This window comes from Takifugu rubripes, chromosome 8 (genome assembly GCF_901000725.2).
Source record: "Takifugu rubripes chromosome 8, fTakRub1.2, whole genome shotgun sequence".
NCBI lineage: Eukaryota > Metazoa > Chordata > Actinopteri > Tetraodontiformes > Tetraodontidae > Takifugu > Takifugu rubripes.
The window spans coordinates 85,586-112,084 of record NC_042292.1 but is presented as its reverse complement, the minus strand read 5'-3'; the positions used below and the strand labels follow the sequence as shown (position 1 = coordinate 112,084).

The 26,499-nt window shown below is 39.0% G+C and overlaps 1 protein-coding gene across 3 annotated transcripts; it reads left to right on the top strand.

Moving 5' to 3' along the window:
• On the top strand, window positions 1–25,819 carry ap2a1 (adaptor related protein complex 2 subunit alpha 1). Of its 3 annotated transcripts, XM_029841055.1 has the most exons (22): window positions 1–766; window positions 1,515–1,726; window positions 2,148–2,341; window positions 4,435–4,564; window positions 5,893–5,994; window positions 6,341–6,600; window positions 6,964–7,132; window positions 7,290–7,427; window positions 7,546–7,728; window positions 9,153–9,250; window positions 9,361–9,592; window positions 9,754–9,942; window positions 10,030–10,184; window positions 13,964–14,026; window positions 16,026–16,088; window positions 18,706–18,788; window positions 19,735–19,824; window positions 20,071–20,194; window positions 21,987–22,103; window positions 22,185–22,254; window positions 22,726–22,860; window positions 24,461–25,819. In XM_029841055.1, exons 1-22 carry the CDS (start codon window positions 700–702, stop codon window positions 24,536–24,538), a joined length of 2,952 nt encoding a protein of 983 aa, XP_029696915.1. In that variant the 5' UTR covers window positions 1–699; the 3' UTR covers window positions 24,539–25,819. The 3 variants fall into 3 exon arrangements, with proteins under 3 accessions (XP_029696915.1, XP_011615231.1, XP_003976086.1); XM_011616929.2 differs by lacking the exon at window positions 13,964–14,026; XM_003976037.3 differs by lacking the exons at window positions 13,964–14,026; window positions 16,026–16,088.
• Window positions 25,820–26,499: the final 680 nt, after the last annotated feature.

Below are 26,499 nucleotides of genomic sequence, written 5' to 3'. Positions count from 1 at the left end.
TGCACGCGCGGGCGCGCACACACGCATATATACACACAAGAGTCGCGCGGTCACGGTGTTGGTTTTTCTGTCACTAGCTTTATCTAAGCCGTGTGGAAGCAATTACAAAGGACATTATTTGTATTTGGCCTGCCGATAATTAGGTCTGGAATCGAAAAAGGAAACAAACATATCGAAGATTGGTATTTTATCAACCAATTGAATTAGTTTTATGATATGTTGATGTATTCCAGTATTTGATTGGTACGGCTACCTAGCTTGTTAGCTAGCTAATAAGCTATTTTACCGTTTAAGACTGTTTGATAATTGAACTTTTTTCCCCATCTGCAAACATTGAATGCACGCCGCTTCAACGGTAGTTAATTATTTCCAAGATTGTGTACTTCGATTCCATTCCAAGCTAATGTTAGATAAGGATTGAATGAAAAGCATACGCTTGCCATAGTCACCGGAAACGGACCAGCTGACCGAGTTAACGTATCGGTTGGATCAGCTAATGTAGCAAGCAGGTAGACTAAAGCAAAAGATAGGTTTGCTAGTTAATTGTTAGATATAACATTGCAGTGAACGTGTGACCCTATTAAGGAACGTGCCGCTTCCAAACGTCAAGTTGACGTTCGTCCACCCCAGTCTTGTGCAAAAATCTGATCGACGTGCATTTTTAAGGGTAAGGTCGGAGTAAGGACAAAATCTTGCAAAATGCCGGCTGTGTCGAAAGGAGACGGGATGCGAGGATTAGCGGTTTTCATTTCGGACATCAGAAACTGTGAGTGTCCCTTGCTTTGATTTGAATTTTATTTTTAATTTGTCGAAGTTGAATTCAGCTAACTTCAAGGCTCGGTCCGATTCCGTTAGCAGCGTAACCACTTTACGTGACGCTGTAATGAAACGTGATGGTTAGCCAAACAACGGCAGTCATTTGCGAGTTTAAACGCTCACCAAAATATATATCCTGACTTTTTTATGTTCCAGTGCATTGAAGTCAGAAAATACCTCGCAACTCTAGCAGTTGTATTTACTTATATTGCAACTAGACCAGTCCACAACCCTAGCCCAAGCTTGTCGGTAGATTTAGAGAGATGTTTTTGCCTTGTCACATGTGTCCACTTCACAATGCAGCCTATTTCCCCACTCAATTTAAATTTATATTTAATGTGTCATGAAAAAGAAGCTGACCCGGAGACACTTTTTATGTTTTGAGTATTGTTGTCCTCTGTTTTCCTATGTATATCTGTATGGTTTAACAAATGTATAAATATAGGTTTCATGTTTAGATATTACATCTTCTTGGATTTTCCTCAATGATTTACTCTCCAAATTAGTGTGTAAACAATATTAGCTGTAAAACTAGACGCAATTTTAGGAAAAGTTTAACATCTGTGATTAACTGTGACAGTTAAGCACAATGATTAAGCAGTGTATCATAAACAAGGAGGACTTGAAGCTTCTTTTTTCCCCAAACAGCACTCTTTCATTATTATTTTTCCATGATAAATTATGTCCTTTTCCTTTAGGTAAGAGTAAAGAAGCAGAGATTAAACGGATTAATAAAGAGCTTGCCAACATTCGTTCCAAGTTCAAAGGAGACAAAGCTTTGGATGGTTACAGCAAGAAGAAATATGTCTGCAAGCTGCTGTTCATTTTCCTGCTTGGCCACGACATTGACTTTGGACACATGGAGGCAGTCAACCTGCTCAGCTCCAACAAGTACACCGAAAAGCAGATTGTAAGTTTGTGTGTAAATGGGTTTCTTTGTTAAACTCAAATGAGCAATTTCAAATTACCATTTTCTAGAGTATGGTGGAATGAAACATTAAAAAAAAAAAAAAAGCCTTGCACAATGGTTTTAATATAATTAGCAGGTTTCCATGTTAGAAATATGTAACATACTGGCAGCAAAACTGACCTTTTCAATCATTTATTTACCGTAATTTATATTTATATTTGATTTATCTTTTTCCAGTTAAGTTACCACTGTGTGGCTTGGGTATCTGATCTAGGAACAAATAGCTACATCTATTATTTTTCCTGTGATGTATTCTGCAGTGCCAAAGGGTATTGAAGAAATCCCAGCAAACTCTGTTTCATGCTCAGTTATTATTTAATGTACTTAATTTGCTCTTATCCTGAAAAATGTGTTTCTGCAGGGCTACCTGTTTATCTCAGTTTTGGTAAACAGCAACAGTGAGTTGATTCGGCTGATCAACAATGCCATCAAGAATGATCTTTCCAGCCGCAATCCCACCTTCATGTGCCTCGCACTTCACTGTATAGCAAATGTCGGAAGCCGAGAGATGGCTGAGGCTTTTGCCGGTGAAATTCCTCGAATCTTGGTGGCAGGGTGAGTAACTCGAGCAACAAAGACTGTGGGAAGTAAAATTGAAACATTTTCTCCCTTTTTATTTCTTAAAGTGCAACTACACCACACTAGGGTTTGGCTAATGTGTGTCTAGGCTGGAAATTTAATTATGGGCCTTGATTATGTGCAGGGCTCATGGAGCAGTTAAGATACGTCCAGCAACTCTCCAGCAGCCTGCACCCACTTTCCACACATGCCACCACCACCACTAACATGCGTAAAAACACACAAACAGTAAAGCAATCATATACAGCAGGAATTAAAATGCCGAAAACTCAATTAATTACACGTAATTCATGTGTAATCACGCAAATTTGCACATACCGTATTTTCACGACCATAAGGCGCACTGTATTAAAAGGCGCAGTCTCAGTTATGGGTGCTATTTCTGTATTTAAAACATACATAAGGCGCACCGTATTATTAGGCGCATGCTGAAACGTACAGTAAAAAATGACAACGGAAGTAAAACAGTGAGTTTCGACACATTTATTGAACAAAATATTCATTCTTCAGCCACAACACCATCAAAGTTTTCATCTTCTGTGTCTGAATTAAACAGCTGCACTATTTCAATGTCCAACATCCCGAATTCCTCTTCTTAATCATCTGAATCGGACTCACCGACCGGTTCAGCGTTGATTTTGTGAAAGCTCTTCCAATACATGAAGACGGTATCATAGCCCATGCGTCTACAATCCACCCGCATATGGTGGCATAACTTGCCCGCCACTGCCTCATAGTCTTTGTGAAGGAGTGTTTGCCTTCCGTCATCCAGCGCTATGTCCGTTTCCGTGGCAGCCGAGAACCACAGTGAACGACGACTTCTCGTGCCCCGTTGTGCGTATCGCCACCGTGCTGGTCCCTTTTTCTCCACTTTGTGGGTCAAAGGGATGTCAAAAGTCAGAGGGATCTCATCCATGTTGGTGATGTGGCTGGGCGCGGTTATCTTGTCACGGCAGTAGGTGCGGAAGATGGCCACCCTCTCCTGGTTAGGGTTAGGGAAGATGGCCACCCTCTCCTGGTAATCCGCGGGCAGCCGCTGCGCAACAGTTGTCCTTGCGCGTATCGAGAGATGCCGCCGCCTCATAAAGCGAAAACACTAAGATTGCTCGATTGCCATTTTCAGCCGCATATTCGATGGCCTGCAGTTTAAAGTAAGCCTCATTCATACGCGTCTCGCTTGACCGGCGCCATTTTAGGGGATCCTTACGCGTACATGTGCCGCTAATCGATGGGCGGAGCGTTTACCGTAGTGCACCCACCAAAGGCACACAGCAGATTTTGGAACTCAGTCCACACACAAGGCGCTCCATATTATAAGGCGCACCGTCGATTTTTGAGAAAATCTCAGTGTTTTAGATCCGCCTTAAAGTCGTGAAAATACGGTAATCATGCGATACAGTGGGTTGTAGTGTGTAAAAGGAGACCCACAAAACCATCCAGATTAGTAGAGTGATGCTGCGGTCTGGTATCCGGCCAAAATAGACGTTCTACGTTTTTGTTTCGGAAGCTGGAGCTGTGACACGGCACATCTGCAGTCGGTGGTGGCACTCAACTACAATGTAAAGGCAGCAGAACCGCAGTGACTCCACATCCAGCAGCATCTGTCCGTAGCAGCAGATTTGCAACAGAGACATAATTTATTTCCACCACTGGTGCAGAGCCGTGCCCTTTTGAGCTGTTTGTGCAGCAACCGGTGCTGAGGACATTGACAGATGCTAGTTTTCGTAGGAGGGGCGCTGCAAAAACTACTTGTTCGTGATGAAAGCTGGAACCAAAATGTCGTTGACGTACATCTTAGCCAATGGAAAATGTTGATTTTACTAGTCAGGTTTCAATCCATAGAGGGCAGTCACTGTTGGATATTTAATAAAAATAAATATGCCAAAATTAAATATTTTGACTAAAATGTCAAAATCTGGACCAGACTCAATCAACAACATGACATCATACCCATATGTATGTGTTTTCAGCACATAAAAAGTGGTTTTGAAGTGTTGTTACACTTGAAACCTGGTATGGACGGGTGAAAACAAACCTTTGCTTGTTTGTAATGTAAATGTGCATTATAGTGATACAATGGATAGCGTGAAACAGTCAGCTGCCCTATGTCTTCTGCGGCTCTATAAGACCTCTCCTGACTTGGTGATGATGGGCGAGTGGACATCACGTGTGGTGCACCTTCTCAACGACCAGCATATGGTGAGGATGCTCTGTCTGAAATGGTTCATGTGAGGGAGTGAAAACAGCATTATTGTCAGCAAAACTTCTATTCTCAAAAATGGGATTTTTAAAATTGTTTTGAGTTATGTTTGTGAAAAAGGAACTTAACAGGAATTTCATGTTTTAAATTTAATTGACGACATTTTTATATTTTTAATGGCATCTTTCCACTAGACCTGTTAGCTAACTAAGGTGTCCCTGATGGACACCCCCTAAAGGGATCAATAAAGTACTCTTGAATCTTGAATCTTGAAGGAATATGGTGTCGACAAGTCAATTAAAAAAATATTGCCTAACCTTCAGTTCAGAACTGAAGAAGCCTTCTGGATAGAAGGCGAAACGTCTTCAAAAGAGAACAAAGAGGAAAAAAACCCGCATAAATACAACAACTGAACTATAAACTAGGTTACGCAATGTCTGTGTAGATTCTCAATCATCCAGGTCATAGTTATCCAAGTTTATAGTTCAGTTGTTGTATTTATGTGTCATTCATTTGTTATAATTACAAAGTTTTGGTTGGTTGGTTGCCCTTGGCTTAAAAATAATTTAAATAAGGCTGTAAAGCATTCATAGTATTTCCAATATATATAAGGCACTATAAGTAACGTTTTTTTTTTTGGATAAATATTTAGGTCTCTGATGCTTAAATAATTTCTATGTTGCCTGACTTGCACAGTCTCTTCGTTGTCAACATTCAGTCAGTGCATTACTTCTGTATTACTTCATTACTATTTTTCTTTCACAATAGTTCACAATATAACCAGACTCTATTCAGTACCCCATTTCAGTAATGGTAAACATCAAAATGTCTGACACCAATTATAGTGGTTTACTCAGCTGCTCCTAAAGTTGGACATCCTTGTACTGAAATTGAAAGTAAATGTGCAAAAAAGTGGTACTATCCTGTGTTACTCGAAGACTGTGGTAATATCAAGTGGGATTCATGATGAAGTTGGCTCACAGTGATATGTTCAGTTCAAGAGACATGATGCAATTTTGAGGGACACTTGAACTTAAAATGGTTTATGAAAAGCTGCCACTTCATCTGTGTTCTTAAATTCCCGCAAATACCCACTGGCAGCTTTCTACTTGGTACATGTCAAATGAATGCCAATTGTGTAAACTGACCCAGTATAATTCAGTGAGTAAAATTGTCTGATAAATATTTGGAAAGATGACCCACTCAATGCACAAAATCGAAGAGGCAATGTACTAATACTTTCTATTTGGTCACATAAAATCTTTTAACTATTTATCATCATATTAATCCAATGTAACTTTTCTAATTGTATATTTTATTGTTTTAGGGTGTAGTAACAGCGGCCATCTCTCTTATCACTTGTCTAAGTCAGAAGAATCCAGATGAGTTTAAGACCTGCGTTTCTCTGGCTGTTTCTCGACTCAGCAGGGTATTTATATCAAAAAATACATTTCAACTTATGTTCTTTAACTTGCTCCATTCATCTTCCAGTAGTACCAATTAAAAATACGACATTAACTATAACTTCATGTAGTTTCTGTTTATTGTCTTAAAGCTAAAGAGAAGTCTTTGTGTCCCTATTCTTTGCTGTTTTGCTTTTTGTAATGTGTTTGATTTGCTATGTCCAAATCTCTGCTTCATTAGAATTAGAAAAATAGTTTTCTGTGTTTTTTCATCTTTACATCGGATGTGATACTTATGTATTCCTCTACACAATAAATGTTTCACAGTGTGTACAAAAATGCAGTGCTAAATTTTTTCCCCCAATTCTCTAGATTGTGTCCTCAGCCTCAACCGATCTTCAGGATTACACATACTACTTTGTTCCAGCTCCCTGGCTTTCTTGCAAACTGCTGCGCCTGCTGCAGTGTTACCCTCCACCAGAAGATGGTGCTGTCAAAGGCCGCCTGGTTGAGTGTCTGGAAACAATTCTCAATAAAGCACAGGAACCACCAAAATCTAAAAAGGTGCAGCATTCTAATGCAAAGAATGCAATCTTGTTTGAGGCTATCTCACTCATCATCCACTATGACAGGTGAGCCTCTATTAAATCAGCACTGTGCATGCACGTTAAGTTGTTACCTAATGGATGAGCAACTAATTTAACTGAATGTTACTTATCTCATGGGGATTGCTCTGTGTGATGTAATGAATGATGTAAAATACAAACCCAAACGCAGCATTGTATCAGTGTTTTATAGTGAAAGAGGTTTAGCACAGCTGAAAATATTTTCTCACATTAAGCATGATTCTTGGTCTCTTTAAACCTATGTAAAATACATGTCTGCTGTTATGTGGCAGCCAGTGAACTAGTCTCTTGCCACCAGTGTAATAATGTGAGGGTGAATGAGAAAATGCACAATAATTGCATAAAATTCTATATTTTTTTTCCCTGCAGTGAGCCAAATCTTTTGGTTCGAGCCTGTAACCAGCTGGGTCAGTTTCTGCAGCACAGAGAAACAAATCTGCGGTACCTGGCTCTGGAGAGCATGTGCACTCTGGCCAGTTCAGAATTTTCCCATGAAGCCGTTAAGACACACATTGAGACTGTCATTAATGCGCTGAAGGTTTGTATCATGCTTTTAACTTGAAATATTTGTATTTTATCAGATATTCAATATTGTCTATATAGCATGACAGAAAACGGCTTTCTCTTTCATCTTTTTAAAAGCAATAGATGATTGTTTATTAGATGTTTATCTGTCTTTATTATCACTGTCCTAGACTGAGAGGGATGTGAGTGTCCGACAGAGGGCAGCAGATTTGCTGTATGCAATGTGTGATCGAAGCAATGCCAAACAGATCGTAGCTGAGATGCTCAGCTATCTTGAGACTGCTGACTACTCGATCAGAGAGGAGATGGTATGTGTTTATCACCCTAGAGCTGAATTGCAGTGTAATTCATTGTTACTACTTGTACATTTCTCATGGTTAATTGTTCGTTCAAAATTCCATACTGAATAATCCATTCCTTATTCAGGTCCTGAAAGTTGCAATATTAGCTGAGAAGTATGCTGTGGATTATTCCTGGTATGTGGACACTATTCTCAACCTCATCCGCATTGCGGGGGACTATGTCAGCGAAGAAGTCTGGTATCGTGTTATTCAGATTGTCATTAACAGAGATGACGTACAGGGCTACGCTGCCAAGACAGTCTTTGAGGTACACTACAAGCTATATTTTTGCACTCTTTGACCTTCAAGTAGTTTTCAAACCTATTTTCACATTTGATTCAAAATATTTATTTTCCTGCCTAAACTAAATGGAACGTTTTATCTCACTTTATTTATTGAAAATAATAGTTTCAAATAAATATTTATATCAGTTTCAAGAGGAACAACTGTGGTTTGTCCTGGGTATGAAATGGTTAGCAACGATTGTGAAGGAGCTGATAGGCTATTGGAATTTCATCAGCTAGATTAAATGTGATTTATTTATTCATTTTCATTTTTTGTTATACCAAGAAATGAACTTACAGTAATTTCCCTTCTTATCCCATTGTTCTCCAGAAGTACAGGGTGGATGGTCCATTGCTATGGGGCTTTCAATCACTTACATAATGTACAACTTAAATTGCATTCTTTGCAGTGACTTAAAACTATCTTGGTTAGTTTGGTTGTCATCTATGTTGTCAATTCAGTTTTTCTGTTCTGTATTTGTTTGCATATAATGTATAGATGCAGCCTAGACAAACAAAAAACATCAAGGCAACACTTTTGTTTTTTTCTCCTATTTTTGATGAGCTAACTGCAAAGATCTAAGACACAATGTTCACAATAGGCTGTCTAGATCTGTGTAAGTGAGATAATCCATCCACCTTGTTTTGCATTGACAAAATGTTTGACCAGTCTGTCATGATTTATTTTATAGTGCCAGTATTAGCAGCAACTTTTGTGTTCCCTACATGTTGTGGGTATTGGCAGCAGAATTTGGAGTTTGTTGAATTTGTCTCTCTGACGCATCTCAGTCAGGTGAACTTGCGACACCATTTCTCACAAAATAATTCCCTGCCTGCTTCCTAATGATCTCTTGGATTCATTATCAGGAATTGTCTCCTGACACACTGCGGAGTCAGTCGTCATTTTCATTATTTACAAGATGTGAAATCTGTGGATTTGCACGTTAATCCCTACTTTTGGAGTCGATAGTGGTATATTGGTGCATTAATGCCAAATGCTGCTCTGAAATGTGGCGAGTAAATTTTCAGCAACAAAAACTATTTAATAACATTAAAAAGATTTGTCAAAGTTACTGGTCACACATGTGCTTGAAGATGGAAACTTTACTCGCATCACCTAAAATTTTAGGAGCAGTCACGAGACCTGGTTGATGTTCTATTGCCCCCTTTTGCACAGTTTGCACTGTATTGTAGTATGTTGCTTTTGCAAGCTGACATTGTGACATTATTGCAGTAAACTGTTTTATTATCTCATTCACTGTACAAGTTAACCAGCGCAATAGTATATTATATGTACTAAATATGCTACAGCAAGAAACCGTTAAGCACATAGTGGCAATTCCTCAACAAATGTGTTTTTTCAAATAAGTTGGTGTAACCTTGTAAAAATATTAACTGTGTCTTTCAGGCCTTGCAGGCCCCTGCCTGCCATGAGAACATGGTGAAGGTTGGAGGTTACATTTTGGGAGAATTTGGCAATCTCATTGCTGGTGACCCACGCTCCAGGTGTGTATGATTTTTATAATACCAGACAGTTGACAGTTGAAATAATAAATGAAATTATTATATACTAATAGGTACTAAATAAATACTAATTTTGCTGTTCTGTTATTCAGCCCTTTGGTCCAGTTCAACCTTCTTCATTCCAAGTTCCACCTGTGTTCTGTACCTACTCGTGCTCTGCTGCTGTCAGCCTACATCAAGTTTATCAATCTATTCCCAGAGACTAAGGCCACCATCCAGGAAGTTCTTCGCTGCGATAGCCAAATTCGCAATTCAGATGTTGAACTACAGCAGCGTGCTGTCGAGTATCTCAAGCTTTCCTCTATTGCTAGCACAGATGTCCTGGTTAGTGTTGATGATCTTGTCAATGAAAATCCTATATCTTTGGAAACAAGAATTTGTGTCTTTTTGTAAGGAGCCATAATTTGTTATTTTGCTTCGCTCTCAAACAGACATTACTCCCTTACTGTTTGCAATTTTAATCTCGGTGCTGTGTGTTTGTTCAGGCAACTGTCCTGGAGGAGATGCCTCCTTTTCCAGAGAGAGAGTCATCAATTCTGGCCAAACTTAAAAAGAAGAAGGGGCCAGGTGCTGTGTCTGTGACAGAACTGGAGGACAACAAGAGGGAGGGTGGAGAGTTAAACGGAGCAAGTGAACGCGGCCCAGAGATGGCAGCAGTGGCTGCTTCAAATGCTGTAAACAAACTATTTATTTTTAACCAATTTTCCTGAATTGCCACGAAATGATTTTATTTTGCAATTCTTTATTTTGTTTTCCACTAGTCAACTCCTTCACCATCAGCAGACCTTCTTGGTATTCGTTCTGCCGCTCCCATTGGTGGTGCTTTAACAAGTGCTGGCAGCCTGTTGGTAGACGTATTCTCTGAGGCTGCACCAACTGCATCATCTGCTGCTGTAAATGATGACGGCTTCCTGAGGTAAGAAGCCATCCCCTGAATTGCAAAAATAAAAAGCACAATAGGTCAATGTGAGGTAGAAAAAAAATCTACCTAATTAAACACATTCAGAAGAACAATATTTCTGACTAAAAATATGGTACACTACAATTATTTCTCCAAATCTTTTTTAAATCTACATATAAAACGATTTGGAATTCAGATGTCAGAGTTTGTTCTTTTCACACTTGAGAGCCTTTCTCTGATATGTTTTTTTGCATTATAAACAAATCCCAGTCCTCAAGCTTCTCATCCATAAAATCTTAGTGATGCTACGTTGCTAAATATTTCCTCGTGACATTACCGTACACCTGTACATTATGGACAAACAGTTTTCAGTGGTAGTAATAATATTCATTAACATTTTTATTAACTACCGTATTTTCCGGACTATAAGTCGCACTTTTTTTTCATAGTTTGTCAGGGGGTGCGACTTGTACTCTGGAGCGACTTATATAAATACATTATTACAGAATTTCACATGTTTGTTATTTTCACACTGCCAACCACAAGAGGGCGCTCTAGGTGTGAGTACTGAGGAACGAGTTCCTCTAGCTACGCAGAAGAAGCGGTGCTTCGTCTATGGAGTTAGACTTGATTGTTTGGTAAACTTGCTCGGATGTTCTTTATGCTATAATTATCTGAATAACGGTTAATATGTTACGTTAACAAAGCAGACACGTACTCAGTTCGTTGTGAGTCATGTAGCTGAATTTGTTACGTTAGCATACCGTAACCCTATTGCTAATCCATGCTAATGGTTTGCTAATTGCCTTTCAAGATGAAATGTATGTTCTTGGTCTCGGATTTTATCAAATACATTTTCCCCCAAAATGTGACTTATTGTCCAGTGTGACTTATATATCTATTTTTCTTCTTTATTATGCATTTTTGGCTAGTGCGACTTAAACTCCGGAGCGACATATAGTCCAGAAAATACGGTAATAGTTATTTGAATGGATGACAGATGAAAAAGACAACTCTCATCTTAAACTCTTATGTTGGGCTCACACTGGAACTGCCGAAAAGCAGAGCCATTTTTGTTTCGGCGCTCATTTTAACAGAATGTGTCGTTCACACCAGATACGAAGCTCTAAGATCGGCGTGCCCCGTGTAGCGATCATTTTGACGTCTGGTCTATTTTGGGAGTGAGCTGTGAACTATCATGACAATCCGGCTGGAAGTCAAACAAAGAAAAAAATAAATCTAAAACAATACAGGTGCACAGGTTACAATCCCCACAATCTGGTGACAAAAAACCAAACTACCCAGGAACCATAGGGTGCACACTGAGCAGCATGCATCGAATTGCGCATTGGCATGGCGGATTTTGATCTGGGGCATCAAGACCGTAACTACTATGCCCTCCAAGTACGGTAATTCACAAAAATGTCTAAATCCTCCATTCTCACACCCAAATAGGAAGTGGCTTTTTTAAATTCTATGTGCCTCCAAGGCACAAAGGTTACAATCGTCGGAGCTCGGCCACAAAATCTCAAACCTCTCGGGAACCGTTGCACTCTAACACTAACTACTATGCCCTCTGTGTAATCCCCAAAAAGTTTGAAAAACCTCATTCTCACATCCAAACGGGAAGTGCCTTTTTTTTCTTAATAATTCCATCGAAAAGTTTGACAAATATCTCTTCCCCCACAGCTTGTGGTACTGGCATCAAATTTTACTATTCTTGGAATGGTGTGCTATTGCTTTTATTCTAATTAGGACCCAGAGGGAGGGGACATGGGGCTTTTGTGGTCAGGAAATCTCTTGTTAACTAATAGGAGAGGCCTTGAAATGGTCACACTTTTGACAACTGTTTGAGGGCCAGCAGTTCTGCCAGACATTCATTTAGAGACACCATTCAAACTTTAAAATGTACTCATAAGGGTCTAAATTGACCTTGTGAATCTCAGTGTCCTCTGTGTCAAGATATTGGAGAAGCTAAGATGGGGGACCTTGTGGCTTGAGATGTGAGAGAGATGCACACACACACTGCAGTGGGGAAAAGGAAGAGAAATTAAATAGCTAATAAACATAAATGTTAGATAAACATTTAAGATTTCAGTTCTATATCTACAGACCACAACTACACAACACTGGTTTGAGTAGACAACAGCTGAGGAGATCATTTGTCCACCAGTGTGGCGAAATACACGTCTGGTGTGAACGAGAGGGCCCTGGCTTGTTGCGATTTTTGTTGCATGGGGCTTTGCGGCACTTCTGTGTCCAGTGTGAACCCAGTTTTAAACAATAAGCCAAGCAACCCCCACCCCCAATCTGCACACATATGAGAAAATCTGTCGTTTATGAATTATAGCATAATCCAATGCAGTATCTCCCCTTCCAGTCTTGTAGAACACGGGGAAGGTCATGGTCATTTGACCTTGGATAGAAATACTACAATTAACTGTGAAGTGTGTAGATCTGAAGACAATTTCTGCACAGCCCCCTATTACAGAACTAGATCTTTAGGTTATCCTAGAAGTTTATAGGCATGTGTCTGATGTGTAGGCATAGTCCTCAATTTATCTGTTTCCATTGTGTTAATGGCTAGATGCAAAATTCTAAAAGTTGTCATTGTCTTTTTTCATTATGGCCAATATCATTTAGATAAATCTGGCAATGTTATTGTTATTGCATGTGGATGCCTCGCTGTGGGATAGGCTCCTGAATCCCATGACTTTGGAATAAGCAGCGTTTTAACTTAAGATGATATATTATGTAGTGCTCTGTTGTGACCCATCAATGCTACTATCTCATACAGGTATTAGAAATCTGTTAGCCTCTCTGTTTAACAAATGAATTGAATTGAGACAAATAATGAACAGAGCTGGTGGTTTCAGTTTGGAAAACTGACCAGTTTATTATAATATCACTGCATGCATTTCTTGGATCTGGATGGAGAAGATAGCAACTGAATTGGAGTTTGTTGTCTTTAATTATACAATTTTATTACAATTGTATGTTACCACTTGTGATATGTAGTACCTACACTGTTGAAGTTGAAGGCTGCTTTTTTTTCTCTCTGTTTAAAAAAAAAAAAAAAAAAAAAAAAAAAAAAAAAAGACCTGCCAACCAAGACAAATTAATAATTGGATGCCATTTGCTAAAAGCTTAATTGAAACATCATTTATTGTGACATGGTGCCAACCAACATCATGTTTGATTGATTTTTAGATGCAAAACTTTAATTTGTTGGGAGAAAATATCAGTTGTTAGCCATTGCATCATATTAGTGATGCTGTGCAGTAATTTAAAAAATGTTGACATCTCACCCAACGTGTGTCAGCATTTTAAATTTGAAAATGGGATGCTACTATAGATTATATTTTCTCTATAGTCTAAATCTGCATTTCTGCATTTTTTTTATTGTTTATATGTATATTAGTGCATTTTGCATATAAGACCGTTTCAGAAGAGAAAGTCTTACCGGGCAAACAATTTTCAGTTTCTGGCTGTTTGTGGTGCTGTGGTGGTTGGCAGGTCTAGTACACTCTCTGTTCAAGTTATCTTAATGTCTATATGACTGTCTTTTATCTTTGTCTTTTATCTTTTTCCCTTTTCTTCTTTCCTCTGTGTGTGTGTGTGTGTGTGTGTGTGTGTGTGTGTGTGTGTGTGTGTGTGTGTGTGTGTGTGTGTGTGTGCACGCGTGTGTGTGCACGCGTGTGTGTGTCTGTGTGTGTGTGTGTGTGTGTGTGTATATTTGTGTGTTTTGTTTGAATGTGTGTCCCCTCTCTTCTACTTTGATTTGACATTGACAGAGATCTGGGACAACCCAACGAATCTTCTGATTCCCTTTTGGTGGAGAGTTCTGGTGATTTGGAGTAAGGGCCAGTAGGCAACTGCAAACTTAGCCAGTAAAATACACATAGATTACCACCTCCTAGGCTTTCTTTGACAAGCTTTTATTTTAAAATATAACACCATGTGTATACATTGAGCTGCTAGTACACTTGGGGGGCAAAAAAGTTTTGAAACTTTGTATGTAGGTTGGAACTTGTGGGGCAAAAAAAAAATCAATCCTATTTGACTAATCCAAGGAGCATGTGAGCTCAACACTGCTGAAGTGTTAATTATGATTGAAACGACATCAAAACATACCATTTTTATCACAAAATTAACATACTGAATACCCACGCAAATGATTTCTATTTAGATATGCGTAATTTATTTACGAAAAGTGTATTTGCCCGAGTTGCAACAGTGTACTTGGAGAATTGTACCAGCTGCTTGTTTCCCAGGTGGCAAACCATGTTCGTCCTGTTGCGCCTGTTTTTCTTAACGGAATTCCCATCTTATAGACATTGCATGCTGCTATAACACTGCCTTCTTGCTCCACTTTAAGATATTGACAAACATCAGGTAATTGATTCTGATCCTTTGAAAATCAGGTATTGTCCCTGATTTCCAATCACCTGATCGGATCAGGGACATCCCTATTTAAGACCCAAAGTACTTAGTTGAAGCATCTTTGGAAGGTCTGGGGTTATTTGGCATTAATCTCTGCAGATCCTGTGTGTGAGATGTTCTCACCCTTCTCACCTCTCTTCAGAGATGTTAAAGTGGGTTCAGACTCTGGGCCTCTGAAGGACATTCCCTGCACTTTCTCTCTGTTTGCATTACACAAATTTAGCCCAATTGGCCAGTCGCAGGCTGGGGTTTTGCTCTCCTCACAGATCAGGGTGAGGCAGTCATCTGCTCTGCATGCCTGGGTCATTAAATGTGAATAATCTGAAGACAACAGTTAGGAGGTTGGCAACAGCCCGACTCTAAGGCATTGACTCTTTTCGTCTGTCACTTCTCACAGGAGAGTTGCGTACTGTGAAAAGCACGGTGCTGAAAGTCGTGTACTGTGAATAAGTCATTGGCGTTGTTTTGTCTGTGTGCCTAGGCCCTAGGGTCATTGTCTTGTTGGAAGACATGTCTGTTTTGTGAAGTCTAGACAGGCTGTCATCGGTCTTTTTACGCAAGGCATCCATTTGGCCAATGTTCTTTAAAGCCCAGATTGGTACAGTGCCTCAGTAACAGGTGACTGTCTCTTTGTTCTGGAGGCATTTTGTTTGCCCTCATGGCTTGGTTTTTACTCTGATTTACTCTGACAAATTTGTCTCATTTGTATGAGACCTTGCATAGACAAGCATGTACCTTTTATCCCAACATCATTGTTGGTTGTAATGATGTTGGAATAAATTACATGGTTAGGGACTCATCTAATTTTGGGACAAAAGTACAAAATGGGGAACTTCCTAATTAGTTTAGGGTAATATGGAGTGATTTTGGAAATGGCCTGAGTTTAAATGTCATAGAAAGGGGTCTATATACTTCTGTTAACACAATATTTAAGTATTTTTCAATATATTATCAAAAGTTTTTTGTTTTTTTTGCTTAATTCAAACTCGGTCATTTAGTTAGTAAATTTTAATATTAATTATTTAATGTTTTAGGCTGTTAGCTATCGTTGCACATTTGTGCTGACTTATTCAAAATATCAACTCCTTTTTTCCCCTCAAATACATTTATTTCTTATTTCCTTTGCTTAATAAATCCTCCACATTAACATGAGAGGATATATATGTAAACACAGTCTATCATGTACACCAGTTGAAGCCTAGTGTTTGGTAAAATGATGTTGATTTAACCTGCTTTTACTAACCTCTGCTTTTTCGTTTTTGTCCATTGTTCCTTTTGTTACATTTGTCCTAACCACTTGGTGTATGCTGCACTTAATGGCTTTTTAACCCAATTGCCCTGCTGCATTCATTGGTCTTGTTGCTTGTCTGCATCTACCCATCCTTTGTGCTTGGGGCTGTCCTGTGGTCTCAGTGCTGCTCCTTCCTCTGAGGATCCTGCTGCTCCGTTGTCTGATGCAGACGAACTTCTCAACAAGTAAGATTTTCTCTGGATGAAACATTCAGGTGTTTGCAAATGTACCTAATTATACTGAAAGTCTAAACAAGTAATATGCCCACTTTTTGAATCTGTCAGCATTATGATAAACTCCTGGTAGCTAACAGCTACGTTTTATAAGGACAGACAAAAGAGCATCACAGAGACATAAATGTAAGATTTCCTGGCAATAAAAGTTGCATTTTTTTCAGCCTTTGATACTCTGGTAACCTGGTCCCCACTCTCTAGCCTCTCCCATAGACACCACTGTTAAAGGACAGTCGGGAGAGAAATTCCATGCCTCAAACAAATGTCCCCCCTCCGGGCACCTTTAGACATAGGACACTGAGGTTTCATATAGATTCTGGATCTATCTTTTGGCTGCATTTTAAAGTTTGAATGGTATTTCTACATGAAAGTATAGCAGATCTGTGGGCCCTCATACAGGGGTCAAAAAGCATGAACTTTTTGATGCCTCACATTATGGGGTCACCTGAATTCAAAAGAAAACTCATAGCAATTAATTCCCAGAATTTATACAGGGTTTGGTGTAATTTGGTGCCTGTATGATAAATGGTGTGAGAGGCAATATTTGACGTTTTGACAGAATAATATGAAGAAGAAAAAGGCTATGTTTTTTGGGGGGAATGGAGGCATATTGAATTTTTATGGGATTTTTTCAGAGAGTGTATTAATCACGGTTTTGAGACCACGCATAAAAAAATCCTCCTCGCCAACCTGCAATTTGATACATATTTCATTAGCGTGTGAGCTACAGTTCCCAAGTGGTTTGAGATTTTGTGGTCAAGTTTCAAGGATTGTGACCTGTGTGCCTAGTAAGTGCAAATAGCCTGGTATAGATTCATTTGAGCTAAAAAATAAATAAATATCTGGTCTGTTTTGTTGTTATTGTGCGGTCATAGTGTTTTGGTTTTTTTTTCTACGAGTGATGCCGCATTTTGCTTACGAAACGGTTTTTATTAAGTCAAAAGCCATTGGCTGTAAGTATAAATAACGAATGCTGCTCCTCTTTGCTTGTTGGGCAATAAACTCTGGGAGTTGCATAGCAAACCAGACAAGTCTGTAGGAGCATAAATGGTGAACCCCACCTATGTAGGAAGAGTGCTCACATTGCTGACAGGCTACACAGAAGCATAACATGGCCTTAAATCAATGGTAGCAATGGATCATCAATACTTGACATACTGTTGGTATGTTCTGCTTTTGCAACTCCTCAGAGCCACCATAGGCACTGTGTTAATGGCGATGTATGCAAAGAACGGGCTCGTGGAGGATACATCATGTCGCTCCACAACTTTTTTTTGTACCCATCCACAAAAATGAGTTAATTCAGATACATAAGCATCATGACATTTGCCAGTTCATTCCAGTATTAGGGCCTACTAGGTCGCCGCTGGTTGTTGTTTGTAAAATTTCTGGTTCCAGGTGAGCGAACTATAACCCAAATGTCGTGCCAGCACAGATTGTGTAGGTCAGCCTTGTTTGCTCGACTCGTCGACTCGCAACCAAGCTATCTGGTATACTCTGGGCCGATTCTAGTCCAGCTACAGTTTCTACGTGTGATTTCTCTACTCGAGCTACTGCAGGAATTTGGTTTCCTTGTGTACAAGCAAAAGCACTGATTACTAATTTCAAATTCACACATTGACAGCCCGAAAGCAAGCAATGCTTTGAATTGGATTTATACACTTAAGTTAGTTTTGTTGCAAAATTTGTATACAGTGATCCCTCGTTTATCGCGGGAGTTGCGTTCCAAAAGTAACACGCGAAAAGTGAAATCCGCGAAGTAGCAACTTTATTTTTTTTAATTATTTTACAATGCAATACTGAACAGTAGAATGAAACCAAACATCAAAACCTGTTTTAAAGACCAAACTTTGTTTAAAACAATAATTTTAATATAGTAATACTGTACAAGATTGGAAACATTGTCACTCGCGTATTTCCCAGTCCCAGCTGTGCCTCTGCGTCCTGACTCCGCTCCGCTGTAGCGTCTGTTTCTACTGAAGGCGCAGGAGTCTTTCTCCGAGAGAAGAACATTGTTATAGGCAGTTGTTGGCGCTCTTTCTTTTTCTGGGCAAGAAGATTTTTATAAACGGATATGCCACCTTCGATTATATTTGAGAACTGCAATGAACGACTCGCAAAAAAAATCCGCGAAGCAGCGAAGCCGCGAAAGATGAACCGCGATATAGCGAGGGATCACTGTATATCTTTTCACATTCTTGCAGACTGATTAATCAAATAAAGCCATAGTTGAGAACAATTTAAGTTAAAATGATTTTCATTTGCGGGAAGAAAAACATACTTCTAAGCAGTATTGATATTTTTATCAATTACACCCAAGAAAAAGTTCCACAAATGACAAAAGTATGTAATCACAAAGATATCTCTCTCAAAAATCAACAAAAATGCCTAAATTAAGAATGCAGTGCCACTTCCTCAGTTTACGCAATGCCATTAATCCAAATGGTTTCCTCTAATTATACCTCTAAAACAAAGTTTTAGTTAACCATTTCCTGAAACTGTATTTTCAGAATTTGTCAGAATTGTTACATTTTCAGCCTGTAATATTTGATGTATTCTCATGTTACAGGTTTGTTTGCAAGAACAATGGAGTTCTGTTTGAGAATCAACTTCTACAAATCGGCATCAAGTCAGAGTATCGTCAAAATCTAGGTAAGGTTATGCAGAAGTATGTACAGAGGGACCTCTACTTACGAACATCTCAACATGCGGAATTTTCAGGTTACGAAACGTCTCAACGGGAAAATATTTCCTCTTGTTACGAAAGAAATTTCAGGATACGAAAGTCAAAAATACGCTACCGCTGCTACTCGCAGCTCGTGGAGTTTAGCGAACGCAAACATGCTTGTAGCTGCTTTGCCATTGGCTATCGCCTAGCATTTTCCTGTCATCCCATTGGCTAGGAGGGACGTCAATATGTACAAGTTTGTGTGTATCCCAGCGTCTTCTTCGTTTAACTTTTATTCGCTATGGACCCCAGGAAAGTGATGGAGAAAAGAGGAAAAGAAGAAGAGAGCTTTTTTGTCCATACAAACGAAGCAAGAAATAATAGAAAAGCATGAAAAAGGGATTCATTTGGTTGATCTCGCCAAAGAATATGGCCGTAATACATTGATGATGTTTGTCCATTAGATGGCGGTGTTACAACAAGTGTTAACGTTCGTTGCTAGTAATGACAGCTAATGTAAGATTAGCCTGTAATAAAGTCAATTTTGTTCCTGAAAAAGCCTTACGCTGAATTCCTACATTTATTGTGCGGTAATCTAATTGTAACATGTATTTGTTACATGTTTTGATGCATTTTTATGATTTATAAATAAATTATGTCCGAATTTTTGGGGGCTTGGAACGGATTAGGGCATTTGCATGGAAAACGTGTCTCTACTTACGTAATTTTCAGGTTACGAAACAACTTCTGGAACCAATTAATTTCGTAAGTAGAGGTCCCACTGTACCTATTTATATGAATCTAACATGAATCTGATTCTGCCTTTATTTGTGTCGTGTGACAAAAAGCTGTAGGTGTGCTGATGTTTATTTGAACATTTCCTTCCACCAAGTCTAAACCATGATAATAAACTGATATTGCTTTGTCTAGGGAGAATGTACTTATTCTATGGCAACAAGACTTCAGTGCAGTTTGCCAGTTTCAGTACTACTGTCAGCTGTCCTGGAGAGCTGCAGGGTCATATCCTTGACATTTCAGTATGTTTAGAAACTGAAGATTTGAAAGAACACAAACACATCAGGAATTAATAAAAATACTTGCTCATTGTAATTTAAGACGTTATAAAGTTACCTAATATGTCAAAAGATGGAGATTTGTGATCATGGGTATAATAATTAATTCAAATGAACTCCATATATCAAATCTGCGTAATCGGGATCTGCTGTAATTCTTTTGTCCACCTGATGATCCTTAACAACCAGTCACAGCTCAATGTTCAGACTAAACCAGTGGAGCCACTAGTGGAGGGAGGAGCCCAGATACAACAGGTTCTCAATATTGAGTGTTTGACTGACTTCTGTGATGCCCCACTGCTCAATATCAAATTCAGGTAAGATTGAAATTACTTGAGTGTTTTTCCCAAAATAACTTGTACATCAGATGGGTCGTCTGTGTCAAGGTTATCATCATATTAGGTATAAAAGTACATAATGAAAATACTAAGTCTGGTACTTTTTACAGTCCAATGAAAATGTAAATCTAAAGTGAAAGGCCCATCAAAAAATTTCAGAGGAAAAAACTAGAGCCCACACAACAAATGTCTTTAGAGAGGTTGCTTAACAAATCATCAAAATATTTTAGAAGAAAGATGTTTATTTGTTTCTCAGAATACCCAAACCTAATGGTGTTTTCAGTAAAGCTCGGTGCCACCCTTGTAATCATTTCCCATATACCGTATTTTCACGACCATAAGGCGCACTGTATTAAAAGGCGCAGTCTCAGTTATGGGTGCTATTTCTGTATTTAAAACATACATGAGGCGCACCGTATTATTAGGCGCATGCTGAAACATACAGTAAAAAATGACAACGGAAGTAAAACAGTGAGTTTCAACACATTTATTGAACAAAATATTCATTCTTCAGCCACAAAACCATCAAAGTTTTCATCTTCTGTATCTGAATTAAACAGCTGCGCTATTTCAATGTCCAACATCCCAAATTCCTCTTCTTAATCATCTGAATCGGACTCACCGACCGGTTCCGGTTCAACGTTGATTTTGTGAAAGCTCTTCTAATACATGAAGACGGTATCATAGCCCAAGTCAGAGGGATCTCATCCATGTTGGTGATGTGGCTGGGCGTGGTTATCTTGTCGCGGCAGTTCCGTATTTTCACGACTATAAGGCACCTAAAACACTGAGATTTTCTCAAAAATCGACGGTGCGCCTTATAATATGGTGCGCCTTGTGTGTGGACTGAGTTCTGAAATATAAAAAGTAGATGCGGAAGATGGCCACCCTCTCCTGGTAATCCGCGGGTAGCCGCTGCGCAGCAGAAGAGATTTCTCCACTTTGTGGGTCAAAGGGATGTTAAAAGTCAGAGGGATCTCATCCATGTTGGTGATGTGGCTGGGCGCGGTTATCTTGTCGAGGCAGTAGGTGCGGAAGATGGCCACCCTCTCCTGGTAATCCGCGGGCAGCCGCTGCGCAACAGTTGTCCTTGTGCGTATGGAGAGATGCCGCCTCCTCATAAAGCGAAAACAGTAAGATTGCGTGATTGCCATTTTCAGCCGCATATTTGATGGCCTGCAGTTTAAAGTAAGCCTCATTCATACGCGTCTCGCTTGACCGGCGCCATTTTAGGGGATCCTTACGCGTAGGTGTGCCGCTAATCGATTGGCGGAGCGTTTACCGTAGTGCACCCACCAAAGGCGCACAGCAGATTTTGGAACTCAGTCCACACACAAGGCGCTCCATATTATAAGGCGCACCGTCGATTTTTGAGAAAATCTCAGTGTTTAAGGTGCACCTTATAGTCGTGAAAATATGGTATAGGAGGAAAACTGATGGCACAGATCTAGATTTAGCAGTATTTTCGATGCCCTGAAATAGCAATAATTTGCAGCTTTACTCTTGGCTTCAGTTAATACAGCATCAGATGGTCAGGCCGGAAATGCAGATACGTTGTCAAACCCAATGCGCAATAAAAAAGATATCGCTGCATCTTTCTAACAATGAAATTTGATCAGATGGATCGCTGTCGCTGGTGTCAAGTATAATCAACAGAGGTTGCTTTAGTCTTGCAGCCATCCATTTTTAATATAGGGGCTACTTTAATCTGAATTGTTAATATTTACTCATGAAAAACCACAATTAAACATCACATGAACATGTTCTTTAGATATGGTGGAGCTCTACAGAACCTCACCCTTAAGCTGCCTGTCACCATCAACAAGTTCTTCCAGCCAACTGAAATGACCTCACATGACTTTTTCCAGCGCTGGAAGCAGCTCAGCCAGTAAGTGTGTGAGTGACGCGTGAGATATTAGTTGCACGTATGTTTAGAAAATTTAACTACACCTTTTGTAAATATTTTTAGGCCTCAGCAAGAAGCACAGAAGATATTCAAGGCCAATAACAGCATGGATACTGAAGTACTGAAGGCTAAGGTCTGTCTTCAGTCTTACTACATTTGTTACTTCCCCATTTAAAAAATTATTTTTCCTTTGCACTGTCCAAACAAAAACAAGTCAACAGAAGACATTTAAATTCACATAAAAAGTCTATATATAAATAAAAATAAATCTTGTTTTAACCTCTGCAATCACGTTTGTCTGCAGCCAAGGAGTTAAATTGCAACCTGTTGCTTTTTGCTCCATTGCTGTGGTGCTTCTGTGATAGGATGGGTATGGTTTCAATTCCTGACCCTTGACAATTCCATGACAAATTGTTCTTAAATCTGAACATCCTGTTATACATCATCAGTGCATGTTTGTAAATAGGCAGCACCCATCAAGGAATTAATGAATTGGAATGGAAAAATTCAGATTGTGGTAGTATTGAAGATGACTTGATGGGCATGATGAAAATACTTTATTTACCACTTTGTCTAAACAAGTCATATTTCCATCTACATATAGTTGCTGGGACTGGGAACAGCCCTTTTGGAAAACATTGATCCCAACCCAGAAAACTACGTGTGCGCTGGAGTCATTCAAACCAAGAGCCAGCAGATTGGATGTCTGCTAAGATTGGAGCCAAATGCCCAAGCACAGGTAAAACGTTCTGCTTCAATGGACATAAATTTGAATAACTTTTGTTTTATTACCTCTGCCAAAGAAGGGCGTGTGACTGCTTGATAGCAAAATATCTCAAAAATCTGAACAGATTTTGATGAAAGTTTCAGGAAATGTTAACAATGGACCAAGGGAAGCACATTAAATTTTGATGTTCTGGATTCTGGAAGAAATTTGATCTACAAAGCAACCCACTCTGTTATGTAACCTTATATTACTACTGACTGGATTTTATTAAGTTGAACAACCACCATTAAAGGAAGACAACTCAGATCTCTCCACATGCCTTGATTCTCTAATCGGAACCATAGACTATAGCAGGGGTGCTCATACTCTTTCTGCAAACTATTGAGGATTCTTACAGTTTATGTACGTTGCGTAACCGCATATGTTGCACAACACAACATAATTAACTATGTACATTTTTTTCCATTGTGAAAAACAACTGGGACTTTCAATTTCTCTTTCTCAGCTCACTTTGGCAGGTATTCGGTGTCCTATTTTCCATGAACAGTCTGAAAATACCGCTCCACATTTCCCTTCTTTGGTATTGCGATGGTAGACTGGCAAACGCACTTTGAAAATGTCATCGTGAACAAAAAGTCCTCCTCCCATCCTATATGAAAGTGATAAGTTTTATTCTTCCTACCTGGTCCAGCTCCCTCACTCACTTTAATACCCTTTAAGTTTAAGAGAGAAAAAAAAAAGCGAAAAAATCGCAGAAATAAACTGACCAGCTTGTTGGCTTTGCTTCACTTAGAGCTGTTCTCTGCGCATGCAAAGTGACCCAAGTGTCAACAAAATTCAGATGTCATCTAACTGGCTGCCCTGTAGATCAAGCAGGTGACGGAATGGATGATAGGCTGACGTCTCTTTTTAATGTCATGCAATCTACCGATTGTACCTTGGCGATCGACCGGTAGATCACGATCGACGTATTGAGCACCCCTGGACTATAATCTGCCGTTTCAATCACCAGTCCTTTCTACAAGGCTAACCCTCAAATACAAGATGAGCATTATGCAGTAGCAGATGAACTCATTGAAGGTATTCCAAGTAATTGGAGAATTAGTTTTGGGTGTAAGTCAATATATGGGGATATGGCCAGCTTGGCGGTGGCTCTGAGGTACTTTGTTTCTGTTATATTGAGATATACTGATATTATTTATTATTTTTGATTAAATGTATGTTCGCCCCCCCCATTCATGCTTATAAATTACTATTTAAAAAACCCATTGTTCAGTCTACATGCATAATATATTAATATATTTGTAATAAATTTAATATTATACAATATATAATAGAATAATATTATGTAGTTCTAATAAATATATTCAATAATATATTTCTAATAAATTATTTTTAATTGATTTTGTACATGTTGTTTTCTGTAAACAGAGATAGCATAAGCCACAATGCTAATGATGCAGTCCAAATCAGACATTAGCTTAAATGCAGAAGCTCACCAGTTGCAGGTAATTGGAATGTAAAAAGAAAACAAATGACAGGAATGGCGTTTAAATTCAGAAATTTTATTTATCAAGCAGGTTTAAATCAACCCTTCTCATGTTTTATGCAGATGTATCGTCTCACTCTGCGCTGCAGCAAGGACTCCGTGTCAAAGCGTCTATGCGATCTCCTGGCTGAGCAGTTTTAGGATTCCCACATCTACCTTGACCAGTATTCCAAACATGCCCTCCAATGACATCCCGTCTCACCATCCTGCCACACCTCTCTTCCTCTTGACAATAAAAAATCTTTAAGTAAAATAAGTTGTAACTACAGAAGGGAAAAAAATCTGCCATTCTTCCATGCAGTGGGAATTATTGTGATTGTGTTTCTTTGACTTGTTTATTAACTTGATGCTATATTTTTGATTTTGTCATTTGCCTGTGTAGCCGGTGTTTGTATGTCCCATTCTACTGCATCCTGACTACTTTGTAGTTATATTGTGTGCGTACAACTAAAAATGCATTTGAAGAACATTTCATCAAGACCAAGTGTAAACATTCCCTCCCTACAATAACACATGATATTAAATAACATAATGCATAACCCAAACAGAATGGCAGAATGGACACTGATGGGATGTTGAAATTTTTTGAAATTTGTCAAATGAAGTTTATCCAAAACATTTCACTTTTTTCTGGAGTCAAAATAATCATTTATGCTTTTTAAAGAGTATTCATTCGCTGGAAGCATTTTCAAGCAGTGTGACTTTAAATGTTGATCAAATGTCACTTTTCATGTTGTGATGAAGAGTACTTCACTTGGAGCTTTATTTAAAGCTTTTCCAAGTCGAGGCCAGTGCTCCAGTATCTAAAGTTTGTTTACTTTTTCTTTCTAAAGATTATACAGGTAACTGGTCATAATTGGGCACAAATAGTCATTTGAACCATTCAATCATGTCAGATGCCATGAAGTAGTATTTGACCTTATTCACAATCATGTTACGGCTCACCCAACTGACTTTTACAAATAGTAAAATAATTTAATGACAACAAATCTGGTTTCTATACAACCTTTACTGGAACTGATGTGCATGCCTCCAGGTTTGCAGATTGCCCAGCAAGCTTCTTTCATGCATGTCTTCATGGAAGAGTCAGACTGGAAGATCTAATCCCCAAATGTTCATTAACAGCTACAAGGCACTTGGTATATGTGTGAGTGTGAATATAAATATAATTGTAAGATTACCTTCAAAGTCTAAGGACATTCCTAATACATGGTCAAATTCTGTGATTTGCTCTGCATTCACAGTGTATTGAAGTTGGTTGTGAAAAATGTAGTCATTTTGTCATTTTGAGTGTGTTAATGAAGTGTCAAGTAGCTACACCCTGATGTATCTGTGTTAAGAATTTGTCCAATACCCATGGTAGAAATAAGATTTATTCTGTAATTGAAAAATGTGAAAATAAATTACACTCTATACCCAAAATCAGGGGTGCTCACACTCTTTCTGCATGCGAGCTACTTATGAAATGACCAAGTCAACATGATCGACCCATTATATTCATTTAGAAAACTATTGAGGATTCTTACAGTTTATGTACGTTGCGTAACCGCATGTTGCACAACACAACATAATTAACTATGTGTATTTTTTTCCATTGTGAAAAACAACTGGGACTTTCAATTTCTCTTTCTCAGCTCCCTTTGGCAGGTATTCGGTGTCCTATTTTCCAACAGTCTGAAAATACCGCTCCACATTTCCCTTCTTTGGTATTGCGATGGTAGACTGGCAAACGCACTTTGAAAATGTCATCGTGAACAAAAAGTCCTCCTCCCATTCTGTATGAAAGTGATAAGTTTTATTCTTCTTAACTGGTCGAGCTCCCTCACTTTCTTAAGTTTAAGAGAAAAAAAAAGCGAAAAAATCGCAGAAATAAACTGACCAGCTTGTTGGCTTTGCTTCACTTAGAGCTGTTCTTTGCGCATGCAAAGTGACCCAAGTGTTGGGTCACTTTGTGACTGGTGATGTCATGTGACTGGCTGCCCTGTAGATCAAGCAGGTGACGGGGCAGATGATAGGCTGACGTCTATGTTTTGAATGTGATTGTATCTTGGCGATTGACGTATTGAGCACCCCTGCCCAACATATTTCCTTTTTTTTGGGTC

Coding starts and splice junctions, on each gene's coding strand:
- ap2a1 (XM_029841055.1), top strand. CDS start 700: ATGCCGGCTGTGTCGAAAGGAGACGGGATGCGAGGATTAGCGGTTTTC. Junction 6,601..6,963: donor CTCATCATCCACTATGACAG/GTGAGCCTCTAT, acceptor TTTTCCCTGCAG/TGAGCCAAATCTTTTGGTTC. Junction 18,789..19,734: donor AGAGTATCGTCAAAATCTAG/GTAAGGTTATGC, acceptor TGCTTTGTCTAG/GGAGAATGTACTTATTCTAT.